This window comes from Salvelinus alpinus, chromosome 27 (assembly GCF_045679555.1).
Source record: "Salvelinus alpinus chromosome 27, SLU_Salpinus.1, whole genome shotgun sequence".
Classification (NCBI taxonomy): domain Eukaryota; kingdom Metazoa; phylum Chordata; class Actinopteri; order Salmoniformes; family Salmonidae; genus Salvelinus; species Salvelinus alpinus.
In genome coordinates, this window is record NC_092112.1 from 38,101,821 (window position 1) to 38,122,750 (window position 20,930).

General features: G+C 44.2%; 1 protein-coding gene across 5 annotated transcripts in view; it reads left to right on the forward strand.

Annotated features, from left to right (window-relative positions):
* rad51b (RAD51 paralog B) overlaps positions 1–20,930 on the forward strand; it is a 61,963-nt gene that overhangs the window by 5,909 nt on the left and 35,124 nt on the right. For 4 of the 5 annotated variants that reach the window (XM_071370565.1, XM_071370566.1, XM_071370563.1 and 1 more), the window contains 3 exons: positions 2,851–2,923; positions 8,471–8,580; positions 13,591–13,669. In XM_071370565.1, coding sequence (XP_071226666.1) covers positions 2,851–2,923; positions 8,471–8,580; positions 13,591–13,669 — 262 coding nt within the window. The remainder of the gene's footprint in view (positions 1–2,850; positions 2,924–8,470; positions 8,581–13,590; positions 13,670–20,930) is intronic. The other variant, XM_071370567.1, reaches the window with a different exon arrangement.

Sequence of the window (20,930 nt, forward strand, 5' to 3'; positions counted from 1 at the left end):
CTGGAGGGGGTTGTTATATTTTAGATATCAGTGTCATTTTATTTACCTTCATTTTGCATTATAATTATCCTTTTAAAAAGTAATCTCCCCCATCACATCATTAGTCCCTTAATACCACTTCTGACTGCCTAATATATTGCAGAACTGCCATTCGGCCACTAGATGTTAGTGTTATCACAAAGTAATCCAAGACAAAGGAACCAGCCCTATGTGTGGGATTTGGAAGGAAAGGGCGAAAGGCAATAGTGCATTGCACTCTGTAGGAAATGTTTTCCTGAAATCTAAAATGGAATAAAATATCTAATCCATACCATATCTCACAAGGAATAATACATGTGCCCTATTTGACCCCAGTGCATCCTTGTTCGGTGTCAGTAACACAGTTCAACACTAGAGGGCAGGAAAGCACTGAAGGTGTATCACCTCACCTACTAGGTCCCTACTACAACTGCTGGCCTAGCCAGGCTATTAGCACTGGGGATTAAAATCAGTTTCTAGTCTACCAACCCAACTTTCCCCTGAACTTTCCACTAGATACAAATCTTAAGTCACCACCTCAGTCCCTGGCCGGTGTTACTCAAGCTTTCCTCCTCAGTCCTCTGGGTGTGTGTCTGAGTTCTTACATCCATCTCCCCGCTAGTAACACAGGACTCTGGACTCTGCCAGAGGTGAACAGGTTGCCTTTCTCACAGCTGTGGCCCAGGGGCTCTAAGAGTCTGGCGCTTGTCCGTGTATAGTAGTGATGGACAGCTTATTTACTGGTAGCTATTTTTATATGTCTGCAAGGATGCAGTGGCCACGTCAGAATGTCATGACTGTATGTACACGTTAACATACCTTGACGTTACATAGCAACAAGATCATCCTGACAGTTACTGAACACTGTAAGCGTCTGCCTAATACTATATTATACTTTAGCAATAAGGCATGAGGGGTGTTGTATATGGCCAATATACCACAGCTAAGGGCTGTTCTTATGCACGACGCAATGCGGAGTGCCAGGATATAGCCTTTAACCCTGGTATATTGGCCATATACCACAAACCCCTGAGGTGCTTTATTGCTATTATAAACTGGTTACCAACGTAATTAGAACAGTAAAAATAAATGTTTTGTCATACCTGTGGCTATCAGCCAATACCTCAGCATTCAGGGCTCGAACCACCCATTTTATAATACACGATACTATACTCTTTGCCAGGGGTATTCAAATCTTACCCCACGAGCGAGGTCTGGAGTTGGACAACTGCTAGTTTTCTGTTCTACCTGATAATAAATTGCACCCACCTGGTGTCGTAGGTCTAAATCAGCCCGATTAGAGACGAATAATGAACAAAATAAATAGTAATAAACACAGCGGAACTGGCTTTGAGGTCTGTGTGTCTAATTTGAGGGCGCTAAGCCTTTCCTATGCTATACTAAACATCTAAACTCATTCATTACCTATTTGCCAGCTAACTTGTCTTTTATTTTGTATGTGTGCCTTTGTGTGATCATTAGGCTTCGGTGTAAGTCAAATGCTATTTTCCACACCCGTGTTTTGGCGTACAAGCATGTTGTGGTTCATGTGAGGGCTGTCTGGACTTGACAGAGCGTTTTGCCTTTACCTCCTCCATATTATTAACTGAAATGTGCCCTGACAAGAAACCACAGTGAGGATAGCCTACCTTGCTAGTGGCCCACTGAGTATTTTATAAGGGCTATCATGATTAAACAAGTAAAGACTTTTGTTATTAGCACCCAGGGCCAAACCAACCAGGTTGTTAAATTTACTGGTTCTTGTTTTAATGTATGACACAGTGCCAAATTCTGCGAGACTGGATGACTGTGGTAGATTGGAGCCCTTTGCTTCCATTCCGCTCCTAGGTTGTGTGGAATTGTTGATTTGGTGTGAGTTTACTGGATGTAAGATCTTGATTTGATCACCCTGTTGCAGGATAACTTTTGTGAAATTCAGGACATGTAATACTTGTAGTGTATTTGTGTTTTAAAATGTATTTGAAATGTCAGACATATTTTCCGTTACAAAAAATGTATCAACCCCTACACAATTTTCAATAATTATAATTCACAGTTCCTGGTGCTCCAGGTTATTTTCCTGTTGTACCAAACTGAATCAAATTAAGATCCTACATCTATTGCCTAGCCAAGGTTTCATAGTTTAACTGTGTTGTTTCTCTGGATTTCTCCTAGTTAGAACAACACATGGGAGCTCATTGCCTGCCCAAACATGAGTTTATTATTGTAGCCTTATTGTTGACATATGGACTTTGACTCATGTCAGCCGCAGTTGGCTCACATGCACAGTGTAGCTCTGTCAGGCTGGAGGCTTAAAGGACAATTATAGCTCATGTGACGGTAGGCCTAGGGCCTCTCTCCTTTTTCTGAGTCTGTTGTATTGGCAACAGTTTTATCATGTTGGTATTTCATCAAGGCCAATTTGATTCACCAAGTGCTACTTTGAGCCACCACCACTGATTATTCGAGGGAATTTACTCAAAATTCTGCTGTGTCAGACTTGGACCGGATGATATTCAGAATACTTTTGTCTCCGGCTTGGTTGGGTTTGGATACATATTGACCACCCATATCGTTTAATGTTGATGACCTCCAACCTACTATTGACCATCAGTCATCTGAGGACAAGTAAAACACATTTTAAGAAATAACTTACCAGAACTTCTTCCCAATTTTTTGGGGGTATATTTTGTGTTCATAGTCTAAGGTATATTGCTTTGAGATATTGCCTAAAAACCTTGAAATGAACATTTAGCATGGCAAACCAGCACTCTGTGGAAGGTATTAATGTCATGATATTCTCTTCATGCTTCTCTATTTTCTCCCTCCTAGGTGGTCTTGACCAACCAGATCACGATGCATGTGGGCGATCGAGGAGAGAGAGGCGCTGCGTCATTCAGGGGAGGTAAACAAACGAAATAGCCTCCATGTTAACTGATCACATCTGAATGTAACTGCAATACTAACCATCCAATGAAACATTGGATTCAACACATACTAATGTAGTGATGCACCAAGGATGTTTGTAGCAGGTCGCCTTGCGTGTGACTCTTTGAAACACATGGAGCGTCTCTGATGGGTCACAGAGATTTGTTTGATCTCACTGTTTACCATCACCTTGGTAACAGAGCTATTCTATGACCTGTGTCCTGTATTGTTATAATGACCCCGTCTTCATCACTCCCTTAGCATAGCCTGTGTGTGGATCTGTGTCTCGGCGGTGTAGTCGGACCAATGAATGTTGGGGCAACATTATGCTGAAGCTAGCCTTTGAGTAAAGGGACACGGGTTCTTTCTCTTACGTTATCTAATAGATACATGGCATTGACCTGTAACTGTACTCTCTCTTTCTCTCTTTTACCAACTACACTCTCTCATTAAATACAGTCATTCCCCCTCGAGGAAGGACTGCCTCTTTCTCGTTTCTCTCTTTCAATTTTTGCTCTCGCTTTCTTTCTCTCGCTTTCTTTCTCACTCTCATTCTATAATTCTCTCTCTCTCTCTCCATATGTCCTTGGATGGAGGGGTGAGGCGGGCGAGAGTTCGACAGTAGGGTGTATCTGATTCACCCCTCTCTCTGCTAATGTAATCAGATTCACATCTCCTCTCCCTGGGTCTGACTCTTCTCTAGCCCCGCCATCCCTCCCTTTCTTTCTCCCGCACCTTTTTTCTCCCCCTTTTGTCTCGTGCAAGCAGGTTTCTACCTATGCTGTTTTCAACCAGAGATCCCTGCGTCTCGGGTTTCCAGTCAAATGTCAGCCTCCGTCGCCTTTGGGTTTCTCCCATCGATGGTCTCCTGGGATTTGGCTGGGGTTGCGAGCATGATGCGCATGATGGAAGGTCTGAAAAGGCCCTTTGTCTAGTCTGAGGAGAGGGAAAGGGGGAGTCTGGTTTCTACCTGGTCTAGGATCAGTACTGTGACTCAGTTAGACCTGAAGTGGGCTTCAGGTAGCCTCTGGTACTGCGGAGGCCTGATGAGTGTGTAGAGAAACTACTAGGTAGAGATGGGTTGGTTGCTGGACTGACCTATACACATTCTCTAGCCCAGCTATCAGTACAGAGAGAATGTGTTATTGAATTAGTATGTCTGATTATTGCTATCATCCTTTGCTTGTCTTCAGTGTTATGTGCCAGAAGCTGAATGGGTATCATTTCATTATTGGAACCCCCCCCCTTTTTTTTTTTTCATGTCGGAAAGATTTATTTCTGTAGATATTTGTAATATTAGAGATGAAAAGAGTTCAGTCGCTGAGGGACATTGGATGCCTATGAGGTCTGTCCTAGCTCTCTGTGTTTAATCTAGTGAAACTGCAGTTGTCCAACTGAAGCTCTCTCTGACCTCATTTTGATGAAAACTCAACTCAATAGCCAGCCCAGTGCCAACAGTAGTTTGGTGCCAGCATTTGAAACAGGCGATGCCCAAGGCAAGGCATAGAAAATCCCCCAAACCCTTAGCTGGCTGAGCTAGCTGTTCACAATAGCAAGTGTAAAGCATAAAGTTATGGATGAGGGTTGGTGTTCTTAGTGTAATGGGAGAGAGAGGTCATCGTGACAAGCGTTTATTTTCTCATAACATAAACTTCATGATGAAAAGTAAACGTAATGTTTCTCTCGTGGAAGTGACAACTTTCACGTGAATTTTACTTCTGGGTAACCAAGATTATACTGAAGCGTTTGGATCATCTAAATATGGGTAGGGACTAAAGAGGAATCAACCACCTAAGGGAATCTTTGTGTGAGAAGTGAGCTCATTACTTAACACTGCTAAGTAATGATATGGTCACTCCGTGCATGGAGTGTGAATGCTCCTGTGAAGTGTTCTGTGTGTGTATGAGTGTGCACACCTGCCTCTGTGCGGGGTGTTTGTGTGTAAATAAAAATAGCCTTTAATAGAGGCTAAACTGGGCCATCCGGTGTGGTTTAACCCCGTGCTCCCTCTAGGGTTAGATGGGAGTGAGGGGGCCACAGGCCAGTCACTGTGGGAGAGCAGGGACCAGCGGACAGACAGTTGGCCTCTGTTTGCCAGGCCCAGCAGACTGACTGACAGACAGCAGACCTGGGTTCAAAATACTATTTGAAATAATTTCAAATACTTGAGCTGTGTTTGACTGAGCTTGCCTGGTGCAATGTAACTAATAGAATATTCCCAAAAGTGCAAACCGAACCTAGTTGGCACTCCAGGCAGTTTAAAGCAGACATAGTATTTGAACCCAGGTCAGCAATGAACAGACAGACAGCTTCTTTGTCAAGCGCAGGGCCCAACAGACAGACAGACAGACAGACAGACAGACAGACAGACAGACAGACAGACAGACAGACAGACAGACAGACAGACAGACAGACAGACAGACAGACAGACAGACAGACAGACACTCAATCAACAGCAGGGCTCAGTGGACAGACATACAGACAGCCTCTCTTTGTCAACAGCAGGGCTCCTTCATTGATTGTGTGTGACTGAGGCTGCAGTGATCCAAGCCCCTCAGCTCCTCCACTGCCTCTGATAGGAGAGCCACTGTGTGCAGCCAGCCAGCAACACACTGAGACACTTTTCCATGCCCTCACTTTATCTACATGATTGGGTTTTCCTCCTCCCCAACCGGTCGCCCTAATCGACTGCCCGTCTTACCCTCGAGGCTTGGTCACACACAGCCACACTGCACAGAGCTCTCCAGCCACTAGACCAATAGGGTTTACTAAGGGACAGAGGGTAAAGGAAAACAGAAGGCAGAGGGGGAGAGAGGGTTGTAGAACGAGAGAGATAAACAGATTGTGAGAAACAACTAGAGAAAAGTTGAATGGGATGCTGAGCGAGAGAGTTGTTGAGAGGGGGAAAATGGGGAGGTTGAAATCTGTACTGGACATGTTTATTTGAGCCACTTCCTCCTCTGCACAGCGGGGCAGCCTTTCCAGAGAGCTCTCGCTCTATCAGAGATGGCTATCCATATGATATCCATTTTCTCTATTAGCATAGAGAGGCAAACGCGGTATGGTTTTCTGTCATACACGAGCTGGACAAGGCCTTTTAGCTATGTACTAGTAACACATGTCCTTGAATGTTGTTTTACAACACTTTTATTGCACTAGGACTTATTGTGGCACTCGAGGAGCCATCCAGCGAGCACAAGTCGTGACATAGACAGTGTGTTGAAACACTGGACAGGATTTTGGACTCTACACTATCTGCTCTCTGTTCCTGGCCAGTTGTGGGAAAATGTGTGGGCTGCTGGCTTTGTAGGATCAGGGGAGGTTTAGGATGGGGGTTAGGGGTATAGAATGAAGGCGTGTGTGTGTGTGTTATGGTTTGGGTGTTTGTGTTAGAGGCCTGTCTAACAGGCAGAGGGGGAGCTAAGCAGGGGAAAGAGGCTGATGGCGTGCCCCCCCCATCCTTCTCCAGGGAGCTGTACAGCAGATGTCTGCAGCGCACATGGAGTTTGTTTAGTCTGCCTCTCAGTCCCTCCGGCCTTCTCTTTCCTTCTCTTTTGCCTCAGCTCCCAAACTCGTGAGCCAGTTGTACACTGATTATGTTAGTGAAAGAGCCCTAATGGTTAGCTAGATCAAATCAAATGTATTTATATAGCCCTTCTTACATCAGCTGGTATCTCAAAGTGCTGTGCAGAAAGATGCAGCTAGATGCACTAAGGCCCAATGCTTTTTTATATTCCGCTTTGGTTTGACTCTGAAACCGCTGGTCTTCTAGTACTGTGTGTTTTTGTCTTTGTCCCGTAGTTTATTCAGTCCTATTTCAACTTAATTGCCTTTAACCAGTGTTTGTAGTACTACTCTAGTCTACTGTATGTCTCCTACCTAGTATATTGTGATATTAAAATTAATCGTTTCTCTCTACTGCTGCTGCTGCTCTTCCCGGCCGGGAGAACTTCCGTCACATGGTCGTGCAGCTATTTTATTTTCTCTGCCTTGCACACGTTTCCACAGGAAATGTTTTGAGGAAGTGAGAGTTGCTGATAGGACACTTGTGCGAGCAGAATCCCTGCTTACTCCATGGAAAATACATCAAGGAAGAGAATGAAAAGGACACGGCAACATACACACACACACACGTGGGTACGCACACACACTCACACGCTTGCGAACATACACACTCGCGAACACATGCACACACTCAGACACACACACACCGCCACCCGCCAGGGCTCATCCTTCAGCAGACAGAATTAGCATCCCAGGCCCAGCCAAGGTTTATTGGTGTCATGGGAGCAGAGGGAACCATGGTCACACAAAAGCAAGCGATAATAACAGTGTGTCAGGCGGCTGGGACTGTCTTCTGGTTAATGGTCATTACATAGCCTGCAGGGTCAAACACACACACACACACACACACACACACACACACAGTGGAAATTGGGAATAATGATGAATCATGGGGATGAATCAATGACGATACTTACATTACCGACTGTATAGTGATATGTTTTTCAGGCTTCAAGGCAGTTTGTTTTGAATTTGCAGTTTCCAAATTGATTTCAATTTGCCAAGTTTCTGTACAGTCAATTAGTCGTTCCAACTCAAAAAGCACAAGAAAGAGGATTTCAACACCCACAATCTCAGATTGTTCTGAAATCGTTTCTGTTGTTAGAAACAAATAAGATTAGCATTCCTGAAACATTATTTTGTTGAAATATAATTTGATCTCAGAAATGAAGGTCATTGATTGCACACAAATTGGCAATTAAAAAAAAAACTTTGTAGCTTGCATTCTTTACCACAATTTATTTTCATCATGAGCAAAAGCTATTGGTTTTCTACCCAAAGTTGCAAAGAAAATGTTGTAATCCATTTAATAAACACAAGAGACCAGCCAAATTGATAGTGTTGTCGCAGTAGCAGGTACAGCGGCATCTAGTGAGCAAAACGTGGTACTTTCACACTATTTTATTGTATAGAATGCAAGCTTCAATGGCTGATTTCTCTGAACAGGGGGAGAAAAAAAAACATCACCAGATTCACAGGGAGTACATAACAAAAGTTGAAGAAGCAATACTCCAAGCAGCAGCTTGTCAGACATAGAGAACTGATACTGTATACTGGTTGTTGGGGTGGGTGGCCCGTGAGTGGCTTTTGATCATGGTATTGGATTCATCATGTCTTACTAATTGTTAGGAAGAATTATGGTCCAAATCGGATGTTAGGTATTATAGTCTTTGAATATTATATGAATCCTATAAATTATAATGGCCAATTTTGGGTGCAATGAATTAGCTTAATTCTCAGAGAGCAAATTTATTTCAACAAATTGTTTCAGGAATACTAATCTTATTTGTTTCTAACTACAGAAACTATTTCAGAACAATCTGAGATGGTGGGTGTCATGGCTTGCTGAAATGACATGGAATGTCCCCTGTATGAAATAAATAAAGATAACACATCACACAAGTGTGAGTGCTGTTCAAAGTTGAACTGAACCCCTGTAATGTTTGTTTATGTGTTGCAGCATCTGATGAGAGGGATTCTGGGTATGTGACGGCGGCGCTGGGGAACACATGGAGTCATAGCGTCAACACCCGCCTCATTGTCCAGTATGTAGATGCACACCAAAGACAGGTGATATACGATATGTCACGGAGAATAACATTTTAGTTTTACTAACTATGGGAAAGGAACTGTGTCTTCCTATGTCCTATGGCTTTATCCAAAACTGTTATTAACCAACTTTCACAGAACACACCGTTTAAAACAACTGAACTATGGCCATGCTTATATTCTCTATTGGGGAAATAGTGTGGTCAGACAGACTCACACACACACACACACACACACACACACACACACTACGCTCCCTTTAGTCTCATCCTGCACGACTCAGAGCTGCGGGTGCATTCCAGAGTCAACTCCCAAAAAGCCTCGGAGGCCCAAACGAAAGGCTCCGTTTTTCTTTTTACGATCCAAATCCCCCTAAAGAAAACCAGCATGAAAGGAAAAGCAGCGGTCCTCAACTGCTGGTCCATTAAGGCTTCAGTCTGGTGCCTGGGTCCATTGGGTCCTCGGGCTGGTTCATTGACGCTGTGTGTGTGCCTCTGCCTGTCTGCCTATATGCTCCGGCTGCTCTGTCGGTTTGCCCGTGCTCAAATGAACATAGGACAGTCATCTATCTATCCTCCAAAACGTTCATCTCCACCACGATTTCCTTGTAGATTTAAGGGCTCTCTTGTAAAATAGTTTTATCTCAATGTGACTGCCTGTATAAATAAAGGTTAATAAAATAACTGATTTGCGAAAACATGAGATGGCTTTATGCAGGGAGACTTGTCTCTGTCAGAGTTAATGACATGTTATTGTGGGCGCGGCGGTTTTGAAAACAGGGAGCTGACTGGTCGCTGCGGTCCGCAGAGCCGTGCATGCCTGTGAAAATCACTGAGACGGCATTTATTCACACTGGTCCTAATTCAAGTGGGTTTAGCGAAAATGACTGATTACCGACCACAGGTAATCTAATCCCCTCGGTGAAATAGCGCTCACGTTTATTTTTAACTGAAATTAAGCAACAGCAGTTAAAGCAGACATCTGTAGCTGGTTAGGCCCTAAGTAGAGAAATATGCTCAAATGTTGAAACTGCACCTCAGGAAAGAAAACTTTAAAAATTCTTAGATGCCATTGGGATTGTTTCTTTCCACTAGTGCAAATCTGAGGTTTCCCCCCCCTCATAGTAAATGTTTAACTGACTGGATGCACAGTGAGTGAGCTCACTGAAGGTAAAGAACGATCAGTAGACCTATGGCTAAAGCTTGTAGAATGAGTATGTAGACACATAGCGCTTCACAGCTAATGCTGTCCCAAAGAAAACTGTAGGGTGATTTGTATCTTTATTCCGTGTCTGCACTTTTGCCTCCCAGTCTCTACTTTTCTATGTCTAAAGCTCATATAGAGGTTCAGCATGGCTAGAATGACCTCTCGTTCAACCCACCAAGAGTCTGTCAAGCCTGATGAAACAAGAACACTGAGAAAACGTCACTTCCTTGTTTTGACGGGTGATTTCACAATAACATTTATCACAGCCGTGATTCAACGCGCTTCCAAAAACACTGACGCTGCACTCGTTACTTCTGCACTGTTTGCAGCTATTTATGCTGCAGCAACCTCAACCGTCTTGTTTTCGCTTAGTTCTTTCTTTGAGTTTAGATGGTGGTAGCTAAAAGGCCCAGGCTGGTTTGAACTGAGCAAGGCCATGCGACACTAGTCTGGCACCAAATGTGTTTGTGTTGAATGACCTGGAATTGGCAAGATGGCACAAAGAGATCTGGGACCATGCTTAAGTAGTATCGGAAATCCCAGAGCTTGGAGCAACCGCACAAAGTCTGGGGAGGATGTTTCATTCTCTTGGACATTTCGTAAGGGGAGAAAAATTATTCCAGGGTGGGTCCTCTTCAGACAGACAACTCTCCAAATAAATCAATAGGTTGGGTAGGCGGAGCTGAAAATGTGGGATGGAATTGTGCTCATGTTTAGCTAGGGCAACAAGCGGATACAGCAGTGACGTAACTGGTGATGCGTGTCCCATTTCTGACTCGTCCTCTCTATCCCAACTGTCTCTTCTACAGACGTGTAAGCTGGAGCATTGGTACATTGTGGGAGGCAACCCAACTGTCTATTGAGACTAACGCTAAAGCAACACCACATGGCTAAGATGGCGCAGACGGAGGGCGCTTCGACTCGAGCTTCAATAAAACATTGCAAGTTCAGACTTTTCAGTTTGTTTCGTGCATTACTTCATACACCTGGGTAGAACTATTGGGTACTCAACGTCTACCCAACCTCCCAGAATTCCCTGAGATGGCGGAACAATGGACTAGCTTCTTCGTCGAGGCGCCTAGCTGCTTGGGAGTTCTACCGGAGTGTAGGAAGCGAAGATGCCGACGGAGTGGCGGAGTCTTAGTGAGATTAAGATGCTGGGCAACCCGTCCTCCATTACCGAGCATACTACTCGCCAATGTTCAATCATTAATGAACAAACTCAGAGCGAGGATCTCCTTCCAGAGGGACTCTGCAAGATATTCAGTTTATCTGAGACTTGGTTCTCCTCTGACATACCACCAGCTGGTTTTACAGTTTTTTGAAGCGGGCTCTCTCTCGTAAGAGCAAAGGTGGTGGGCTCTGCTTTATGACCAACATATGATGCGATAGGGGAAATGTACAGGAACCTGCAAGCTTCTGCTCCCCCGACTTGGAATACTCTGACATCAAATGTTGCCCTTTTTACCTTCCAAGAGTTCTCCGGGATTATCGCCATGGCTGTGTACATCCCGCCCCAAGCCGACACCAACAATGCTCTCAAAGTTCTTCATTGGACCCTGAACAAACTTGTTGCGACTTTAACAAAAGTAATTTGAGTTATTACCAACACGCGTCTAACTCTCGGAAATTCTACTCTTGACCACTGCTACACGCAGAAATTCTCTCGGAAATTCTACTCGACCACTGCTACACGCCTTTTCGACACCGGTATAAGGCCCTCTCCCATCCTCCTTTATGCAAATCTGACCATGACTCCATCCTGCTTCTCCCCACCTACAAACATAGACTCGATGGAAGTTCCGGTGGTCAGACCAACGCTGTACAGACCTGACCAATCAGAAGTCTCGCTCCAAGATTGTTTTGATCATGTGGACTGGAATATGTTCCAGATCGCTTCTGGAGATGACGTCAATGAATACGCTGACTCATACACCGGATTCATCAGACAATGCATAGATGATGTGATACCGATAGTGTCTTTAAAAACATACCCATATTAAAAACCGTGGATTGATAGCAGCCTTGGAGGGAAACTGAAAGAGAGAGATGCTGCTTGTAAATGGTGACCGGGGACAATAGTTTGGTACTAATACGACCTACGCAGATCGATCAAGATTGCGAAACACAAGTATAAGGACAAAGTGGAGGAGCAATTTAGCAGGTTGGACACAAGGCGTATGTGGCAGGGGCTCCTGACTATCACGGATTACAAGAAGAAAGCCAGCCACATTGTGGTCACCAATGCTACCCTACCGGATGAGCTAAACACATTTTTCTCACAATTCGAGCACAATGACCCTGAGCTGCCGAGGAAAGCCCCTGATGACAACGTGGGCTACATACTCTCGCTGTCCCCACTGAGGACGTATGGAAGTCATTCAAACGTGTTAACCTTCGCTAGGCTGCCGGCCCAGATGGCATCCCTAGTCGTGCCCTCAGAGCATGTGCAGACCAGCTGGCTGTTGTTTTCTCTGACATTTTTAATCTCTCTAACTCAGGCGACTATACCCTTCTGCTTCATGTCCACTACTATCCCCGTGCCCAAGAAAGGGAAAGTAACTGAACTGAATGACTATCGACCAGTAGCACTCACTTCAGTCATCGAGAGGCTAGTCAAAGACAATGTTCTCTCTAAGCTGCACACGTTTGTATATTACCCACTTTCAATGCAACATACCGTTGCGGTGGCATACGTTGGAGGCGGCTTATGGTAAAGAAATGAACATTACATTTTTTGGCAACAGCTCTGATGGACATTACTGCAGTCAGCATGTCAATTGCACACTCCCTCAACATGAGACATCTGTGGTATTGCGTTCTGACAAAACTGCACATTTTAGAGTGGTCTTTTATTGTCCAATGATCCTGCTGTTTAATCAGCTTCTTGATATGCCACACCTGTCAGGTGGATGGATTATTTTGTCAAAGGAGAAATGCTCACAAAAAGGATGTAAACAAATATGTGCATAACATTTGAGGGAAATAAGCTTTTTGTGCATTTGGAAAATTTCTGGGATCTTTCTGGGATCTCAAACATGGGACCAACACTTTACATGTTGTGTTTATATTTTGTTTAGTATATTTTTTACTTCACTTGGTCCCCACACCCCCTCAATGGTAATTTAGTCTGACTGCTGCTCGCACTATGGCCATTCCCCCTTACCCCCTCTACAGTCTTTACTCTGCCTCCATCCCAATGGATATTTATTTATTCATCACTGCTACAGTATTTCTATTGATATGGTTGTTTTTTATTAGCTACCATTTTCATTGTTTTATTTCACTTAGTCCTGCATGTTGGAGCTCGGAGCCTAAGATTTTCATTGTACCCTGCAATCATACCTGCAACCCTGTACATGTGACTATTAAACACTGAATCTGAACAATATCAGCGTTGTGGCTAGGGGACAAAAGGGACAGATCTGGGCACGTTGGCATCTTCAAGTGGCTTAAACGCAAATTCTTCGCAGCATCGGAGTAACCTTTCACTCCCCCTCTCCTCTTATCCCATTGTGCCCAATCAAAAACACCCTACCCATTGGCGAAGTGCCCCGTTGTCATGTTTTGCTCGACGATGCCTAACTTTCAAACTGCCTGCATGACAATAGGTTGTGACGCTCTGTTTGAGTGCTAGTGGGGAGTGTCCTCTCAGAGTGATCTCCAACACGACACTTGAACCTATCTCTTCATGATGCGTAACATCTCTCACTTATGTGTTTTACGCTCTGTCAAAGAATGTGACTGTCTGACAACCCAGTGAACCCACCTTCGTATCTCTATCTTCCTCTCTTCTCTCACTTAATCTCTCTCTCCCTTTCACAGATTGTGATAGCGAAGTCACCTGTGGCCCCGTTTGCTGTTCTAAACTACACCGTCCAGAAGGAGGGCATCCGTCTAGAGGGTGAGTCAACAGTCAGTCAGCTGGCCATACAGATGGCCTCCCTGTAATGAAGCTGACTTCCCAGCCAATGGGGGCACTTACTGTATTTTATACAACAGTGCTTTTTCTGGTTGACTTCATCTTCACCCAATGTACAAAACCCATGACCTTGTCTCGCGTTTGGGTTAAAAAGGGCAAATAGCCCACCTCGGGGCTTTGTAGTCATATGACTATGATTTTAGGAAACTGAGAGCAGGTTTTCTCCATATGGAAATATTACCTTAGAGCAGCTCTCTGTTCTCTCTTACTGTTGCATATTCCAGTAGTACATTCAGTGAACTGGAGAACAGGAAGAGGGGAGTGAAAGAGGAGCTCTCCTTCGCTCCCACCTGCCCCCCTTCATTTCCCCATCTGTAGTATCTGACCACTGAATAAACCATAGATTCCCCCTCAGGACAGATGTGCCCTTCAAGCTGCTCGCCATAACTCACTGGGCTGTTTTCACTCCGAATCTGAAACCTGAAATCTTATTGGAACACGGTAACATAAATCAAAGCCTAAAAGAGCGTGTGGTGAGGGTTGGGGGTGGAGGCATTTTGGTGTGTGTGTGGCGTATTTTGGTGTTTGTGTATGTGGGGTTTCAGAGTCGTAACCTGTTTAACCTGCGCACCCCCACCGCCTCTCTGTCAGAGTTCATTAGTTGGAACCGTTTGATTTACCCACAAGCCCTCAGGCTCCTGTTGATCTATGTTGGTGCCAGACTTCGCTAAAGTTTTATAGGAAATGTAATATCACAAAATAACATTCTGTTAAGGGAGGGGGGCAGCCCGGAGTTATCCGCTTCTGTTAAGGGAGGGGGGTACACTATACTGTTTTTTCCACACTTTAGTATATTGAGCATTGCATTTGAAAAAATAGGCCTAGTTGTACTTATTCTTCACAAGGAGATGTAGAATGTCTACGAAGTACTCCCCGTGACTTGTTTCCACCTATCTTCATCCATGTGTGAATGTACAGTAGGATCCAAATTATTGACACCCTTGATGAAGGTGAGCAAAAATGACAGTAAAAAATAAATAATTTAAATACTGAGCTATATTGTATGATCAAAAGATTGGGCATTTTATATTATTTTATAATACAATTGCTCAGAGAAAGATGTTTTGTGTAACAAGTCATCTTTTCTCGAAGGGAGTGGTCAAAAATATTGACACCCCTCACTGAGCCTTTTTCTAAAATGTTTTATGAGTTTGAGAACATTTTGGGAGGGATCTTAAACCATTCTGCCATACAGAATGCTTCCAGATCCTTGATATCCTTCATCTGCGCTTATGGACTGCCCTATTCAGTTCAAACCACATGTTTTCAAGGGGTTTGAAGTCCGGAGACCAAGATGGCCATTGCAAAATTTAGATTTTTGTGGCCAATTAACCATTTCTTTGTGGATTATGATGTGTGCTTGGGGTTATTTTCTTTTATTATCCAGGAATGGATCTCCCAGCAAGACAATTCTCCCTTGTCGGGAGTTGTTACACGATAATTCCAGGGTTCTCAGGCATTATTGCGTAAGTTTTTTAAATGTATTTTATGGAGTCATTTTTGCTCATCTTTATCAAGGGTGTCAATATGAAAATAGAGCTCACAACTGTGTGGCCACACACGACTCCAACTCCATCAAGTTTGTTGATGACACGATGGTGGTCGGCCTGATCACCAACGGCAATGAAACAGCCTACAGAGGAGGTCAGCGACCTGGCAGTGTCGTGCCAGGACAACAACCCCTCCCTCAATGTCAGCAAGACCAAGGAGCTGATCGTGGACTTCAGGAAACGGGCATATGCACACTTCAATCCAGATCGACGGGGCTGTTGTGGAGAGGGTCAAGATCTTCAAGTTCCTTAGTGTCCACATCACTTAGGACGTAACATGGTCCGTAACATGGCCCATCAGATCCTTAGGAACCTTTACAGCTGCTCCATTGAGAGCATCCTGACTGGCTCTGCAGTGCCTCTTCTCGATCAGGACGCATGGCCTCTTAGTCTTAGGAACCTTTACAGCTGCTCCATCGAGAGCATCCTGACTGGTTGTATCACCGCCTGGAATGTCGGAAGGCCCTACAGTGGGTGGTGCAGACGGCCCAGTGCATCACTTGGGGTGAGCTCCCAGCCATCCAGGACATACATGCCAGGTGTCTGAGAAAGGCCCGAAAAATTGCCAAAGACTCCAGCCACCTGAGACATGGACTGTTCGCCATGCTCCCGTCCAGCAGGCAGTACTGGTGTATCCTACCCTGCTGCTAAAAGGATTATTGATTATCTATTTATCCTGCTACTTGTCACTATTACTCCTATTTACACTTGAAGTTTACATACATCTTAGCCAAATACATTTAAACTCAGTTTTTCACAACTCCTGACATTTAATACTAGTAAAAATTCCCTGTCTTAGGTCAGTTAGGATCACCACTTTATTTTAAGAATGTGAAATGTCAGAATAATAGTAGAGAATTATTTATTTCAGCTTTTATTTCTTTCATCACATTCCCAGTGGGTCAGAAGTTTACATACACTCAATTATTATTTGGTAGCATTGCCTTTAAATTGTTTAACTTGGGTCAAACGTTTCAGAGTAGCCTTCCACAAGCTTCCCACAATAAGTTGAGTGAATTTTGGCCCATTCCTCGTGACAGAGCTGGTGTAACTGAATCAGGTTTGTAGGCCTCCTTGCTCGCACACGCTTTTTCAGTTCTGCCCACAAATGTTCTATGGGATTCAGGTCAGGGCTTTGTGATGGCCACTCCAATACATTGACTTTGTTGTCCTTAAGCCATTTTGTCACAACTTTGGAAGTATGCTTGGTGTCATTGTCCATTTGGAAGACCCATTTGCGACCAAGCTATAACTTCCTGACTGATGTCTTGAGATGTTGCTTAAATATATCCACATCACTTTTATCCCTCATGATGCCATCTGTTTTGCGAAGTGCATCAGTCACTCCAGCAGCAAAGCACCCCCACAACATGATGCTGCCACCTGCGTGCTTCACAGTTGGGATGGTGTTCTGTGAAGCCTCCCCCTTTTTCCTCCAAACATAACGATGGTCATTATGGCCAAACAGTTCTATTTTTGTTTCATCAGACCAGAGGACATTTCTACAAAAAGTACAATCTTTCTCCCCATGTGCAGTTGCAAACCGTAGTCTGGCTATTTTATGGTGGTTTTGGAGCAGTGGCTTCTTCCTTGATGAGCGGCCTTTCAGGTTATGTCGATTATAGGAATCGTTTTACTGTGGATATAGATAATTTTGTACTTGTTTCCTCCATTATCTTCACAAGGTAATTTTCTGTTCTGGGATTGATTTGCACTTTTCACACCAAAGTACTTCCTGAGCGGTATGACGGCTGCGTGGTCCCATGGTGTTTATACTTGCGTACTATTGTTTGTACAGATGAACGTGGTACCTTCAGGCGTTTGGAAATTGATCCCAAGGATGAACCAGACTTGTGGAGGTCTACAATTTTTTTTCTGAGGTCTTGGCTGATTTCTTTTGATTTTCCCATGATGTCAAGCAAAGAGGCACTGAGTTTGAAGGTAGGCCTTGAAATACATCCACAGGTACACCTCCAATTGACTCAAATTATGTCAATTAGCCTATCAGAAGCTTCTAAAGCCATAACATCATTTTCTGGAATTTTCCAAGCTGTTTAAAGGCACAGTCAACTTAGTGTATTTAAACCTCTGACCCACTGGAATTGTGATACAGTGAATTGTAAGTGAAATCTGTCTAAACAATTGTTGGAAAAATGACTTGTCATGCACAAAGTAGATGTCCTAACCGACTTGCCAAAACTATAGTTTGTTAACAAGGAATGTGTGGAGTGGTTGAAAAACGAGTTTTAATTACTCCAACCTAGGTGTATGTAACCTTCCCGACTTCAACTGTACATGTACAGTGTATTCGGAAAGTATTCAGACCCCTTCTCCACATTTTGTGACATTAAATCCTTTTTCTAAAATGGATAAAATAATTTTCTCCCTTCATCAATCTAAACACAATACCCCATAATGACAAAGCGAAAACAGGTTTTTAGAAATCTTTGCAAATGTGTATAAAAAAACGAAATACCTTATTTACATAAGTAGTCAGACCTTTTGCTATGAGACATTAAGCTCCGCTGCATCCTGTTTCCATTGCTCATCCTTGAGATGTTTCTACAACTTGACTGGAGTCCACCTGAGGTAAATTCAGTTGATTGGACATGATTTGGAAAGGCACACACCTGTCTATACAAGGTCCCACAGTTCACAGTGCAAGTCAGAGCAAAAACCAAGCCATGAGGTCAAAGGAATTGTACGTAGAGCTCTGATACAGGATTATGTCAAGGCACAGATCTGGGGAAGGGTGCCAAAAGATTTCTGCAGCATTGAAGGTCCACAAGAACACAGTGGCCTTCAACATTCTTAAATGGAAGAATTATCCTGTTACCAGTCACTTTCTCCCAATCTCTGCTTACATGTACATATCTACCTCAAACTACTCCAGAAAATGTGTTATTGGCATTGTCACGCCCTGACCTCCCCAGCCCGGAGTCTTCCTCTGCGCCGATGCCCAGTCCAGGCAAGGTGTCCAGCTCCAAGGCCGGAGCCTTCCTCTGCGCCGGTGCCCAGTCCGGGCGCGGCGGCGAACCCAGGTCCTAGGCCGGAGGCTTCTGCGCCGATGCCCAGTCCAAGCACGGCGTCCAGCTCCATGGCCGGAGCCCTCTGCGCCGGTGCCCATTCCAGGCACGGCGTCCAACCCAGCTCCAGGGCCGGAGCCCTCCTCTGCGCCGGTGCCCAGTCCAGGCACGGCGTTCAGCCCGACACCATGGTCGGATCTGGGGGGGGGGGGCTATGACCCGCACCGGAGCGGGTCGTAGCCAACACTAGTCACCCCCCCCCCCTAACCCCCCACATTTGGTTTCAGGTTTTGCGGCCGGAGTCCGCACCTTTGGGGCAGGGGTACTGTCACGCCCTGGCCATAGAGAGCCCTTGGTTCTGTATGGTGTATTAGGTCAGGGCGTGACTAGGGGTGTTCTAGCTCAATATTTCTATGTTGGTGTTTTGTATGGTTCCCAATTAGAGGCAGCTGTTATTGTTGCCTCTATTTGGGGATCATATTTAGGTAGCCATTTTCCCACCTGTGTTTGTGGGATATTGTTTTGTGCATGTGCACCACTACTTTCATTATTGCTTTTTGTTTAAAGTTTCACAGTAATAAAGATGTGGAACTTCAATCACGCTGCGCCTTGGTCCGCTCATTACGACGATCGTGACAACTGTCCCTGTATATAGCTTCCTTTTCTTTTTTACTTGCTTTATATAGATAGGTAGATAGATATTAGGGCTGTCAAACTATTCAAATAATTAATCGTGTTAAATTCTGTTAATCCCACATTTTTTATTTGTTTAAATTTGGTGCTAAATGAAAACATTCACTTTTTTTTAAGCAGGCATGTATTGACTCAAACACAAATCTATTCTGTATCAGAAAGTTTTTAATGGCATATTCACCATAAGTAAAGCAATACAAAAGTCCGGTAACTTAATAATGCTCCCAGTAGGCCTACTAATGTTCCCTCATAAATTCTCTCACACAGTTAAAGCTTCAGCCATTCCAAATGATTGTTCTCCCAAGTACTGATTTGGAGGGTTGGCTATAAGAAAAAAAGAACTGGATCTATGGATACAAAGAACAAAGAGCATAAACCTGTCCAACAATGTCATGAATTCCACAGAACATAAACCTGTGACCATACACTTCAGTCGTCCTCCTATTTCTTTTCACTGAGCCAGTTTCAAAGACAAACAAGCCTGTTGACATTTTCAGATGATAAAGCTGCTCTCTTCTTTTGCACGATATGCCCAGAGTGAAAACAACCTCTCACAAGGTACTGATGTGGCAGGCGTTGCCAGTTACCTTAGTGCTATGCAGGCCAGCCTGGTGTATGCCCTTGCATGCTGTGACCACCACTGTAGTGGACAGTCCTTAAACCTTGGGTTGAGTGCTGTGGCTATCTTCAGCCATGTGAATGTCAGCTTGAATCTTACCATGTAGGCAGTGTCATCATCAGAGCACTCCATCACTCAAAGGAGATGACACAAAGCAGGTGACACCACTGAGCAGGAAATGTACTTCTCTCCTCCCAGAAGTTCAGTCAAGTACCTGCTGTGAAAGATATTTCAAAATCACTTCAGTCAATTGTGAGAGACTTGTTATACACAGACTTTCTCTAACATACACTTTACACACTCACTCTCTCACACTTAAACACAAAATCGTAACACTAATAGTAAGATAAAGATTACCTGCAGGGCTCCAGTAGTGCCTCCAGCTTCTGCAGTTTCTCCAGTTCAGCTGTGGTTGGCATGGTGATGTTTGTTTTCTGTTGGGCCAGAGCATCTCTGTGTTTGTTGGTTTCTGTGGAACATGCTTTACCATTTCCAGAGTAGAATTTCATCTTGTTGTGACATCTTGTGCGAGTGATTCCTACTTAAGCCCATTTGCAACTTGATGTTGTGCTAGCTCTGCAGCATTTGGTGGGCTGAAATGCCCAACCATTTTACGTGCGTTTGGCTAGGGCATTGTCGAACCCGCTGTATTAGGGACACTGATGGAGTGCATGTGTTCAAAAGGCAGATGTCTCGCAGCTGTAATCAAGTTCCGTGCGCTGTCTGTACAAATTGAGCTAACTTTGTTATCAATGTTCTACTGCTAGATCCATGAAATGCTCTGACACGTTTCAGCAGTGCCTCTCTTCTGTCTTCCTTATGGCCAGAGCGTGTGAATGCAGTTTCCAACCGTTGCATGCTTCAACTCCTCTGCTTTCGTAGTCCTCTCGCTTTCATACAGCTTGTATATTCTTGTAACGACGGTGGCTCTCGGGTATCTCGTACGTTGAGTCGTTTGATGCGATCCAAATGATATCCCTCAACCCTTCGTCCTCCACAATGTGGACTGGCCTGTAAGCTGTAGCTAGCCTCTTGGTATTGCTTGCTGCTCGACGACATAGGCCTCTCGCGCGCACACATTTCTAGCTTAGCCTGCCGAAGATGTCCTCCATTGCTACTAGTAACGTTACTTGTATTGCCGGCATCAACGGTATGTTTCGCTTGTAAATCAAATGTTATTTGTCACATGCGCCGAATACAACAGGTGTAGACCTTACAGTGAAATCCTTACTTGCAAGCCCTTAACCAACAATGCAGTTTTAAGAAAAATATGTGTAAGTAAAAAAAAAAATAAG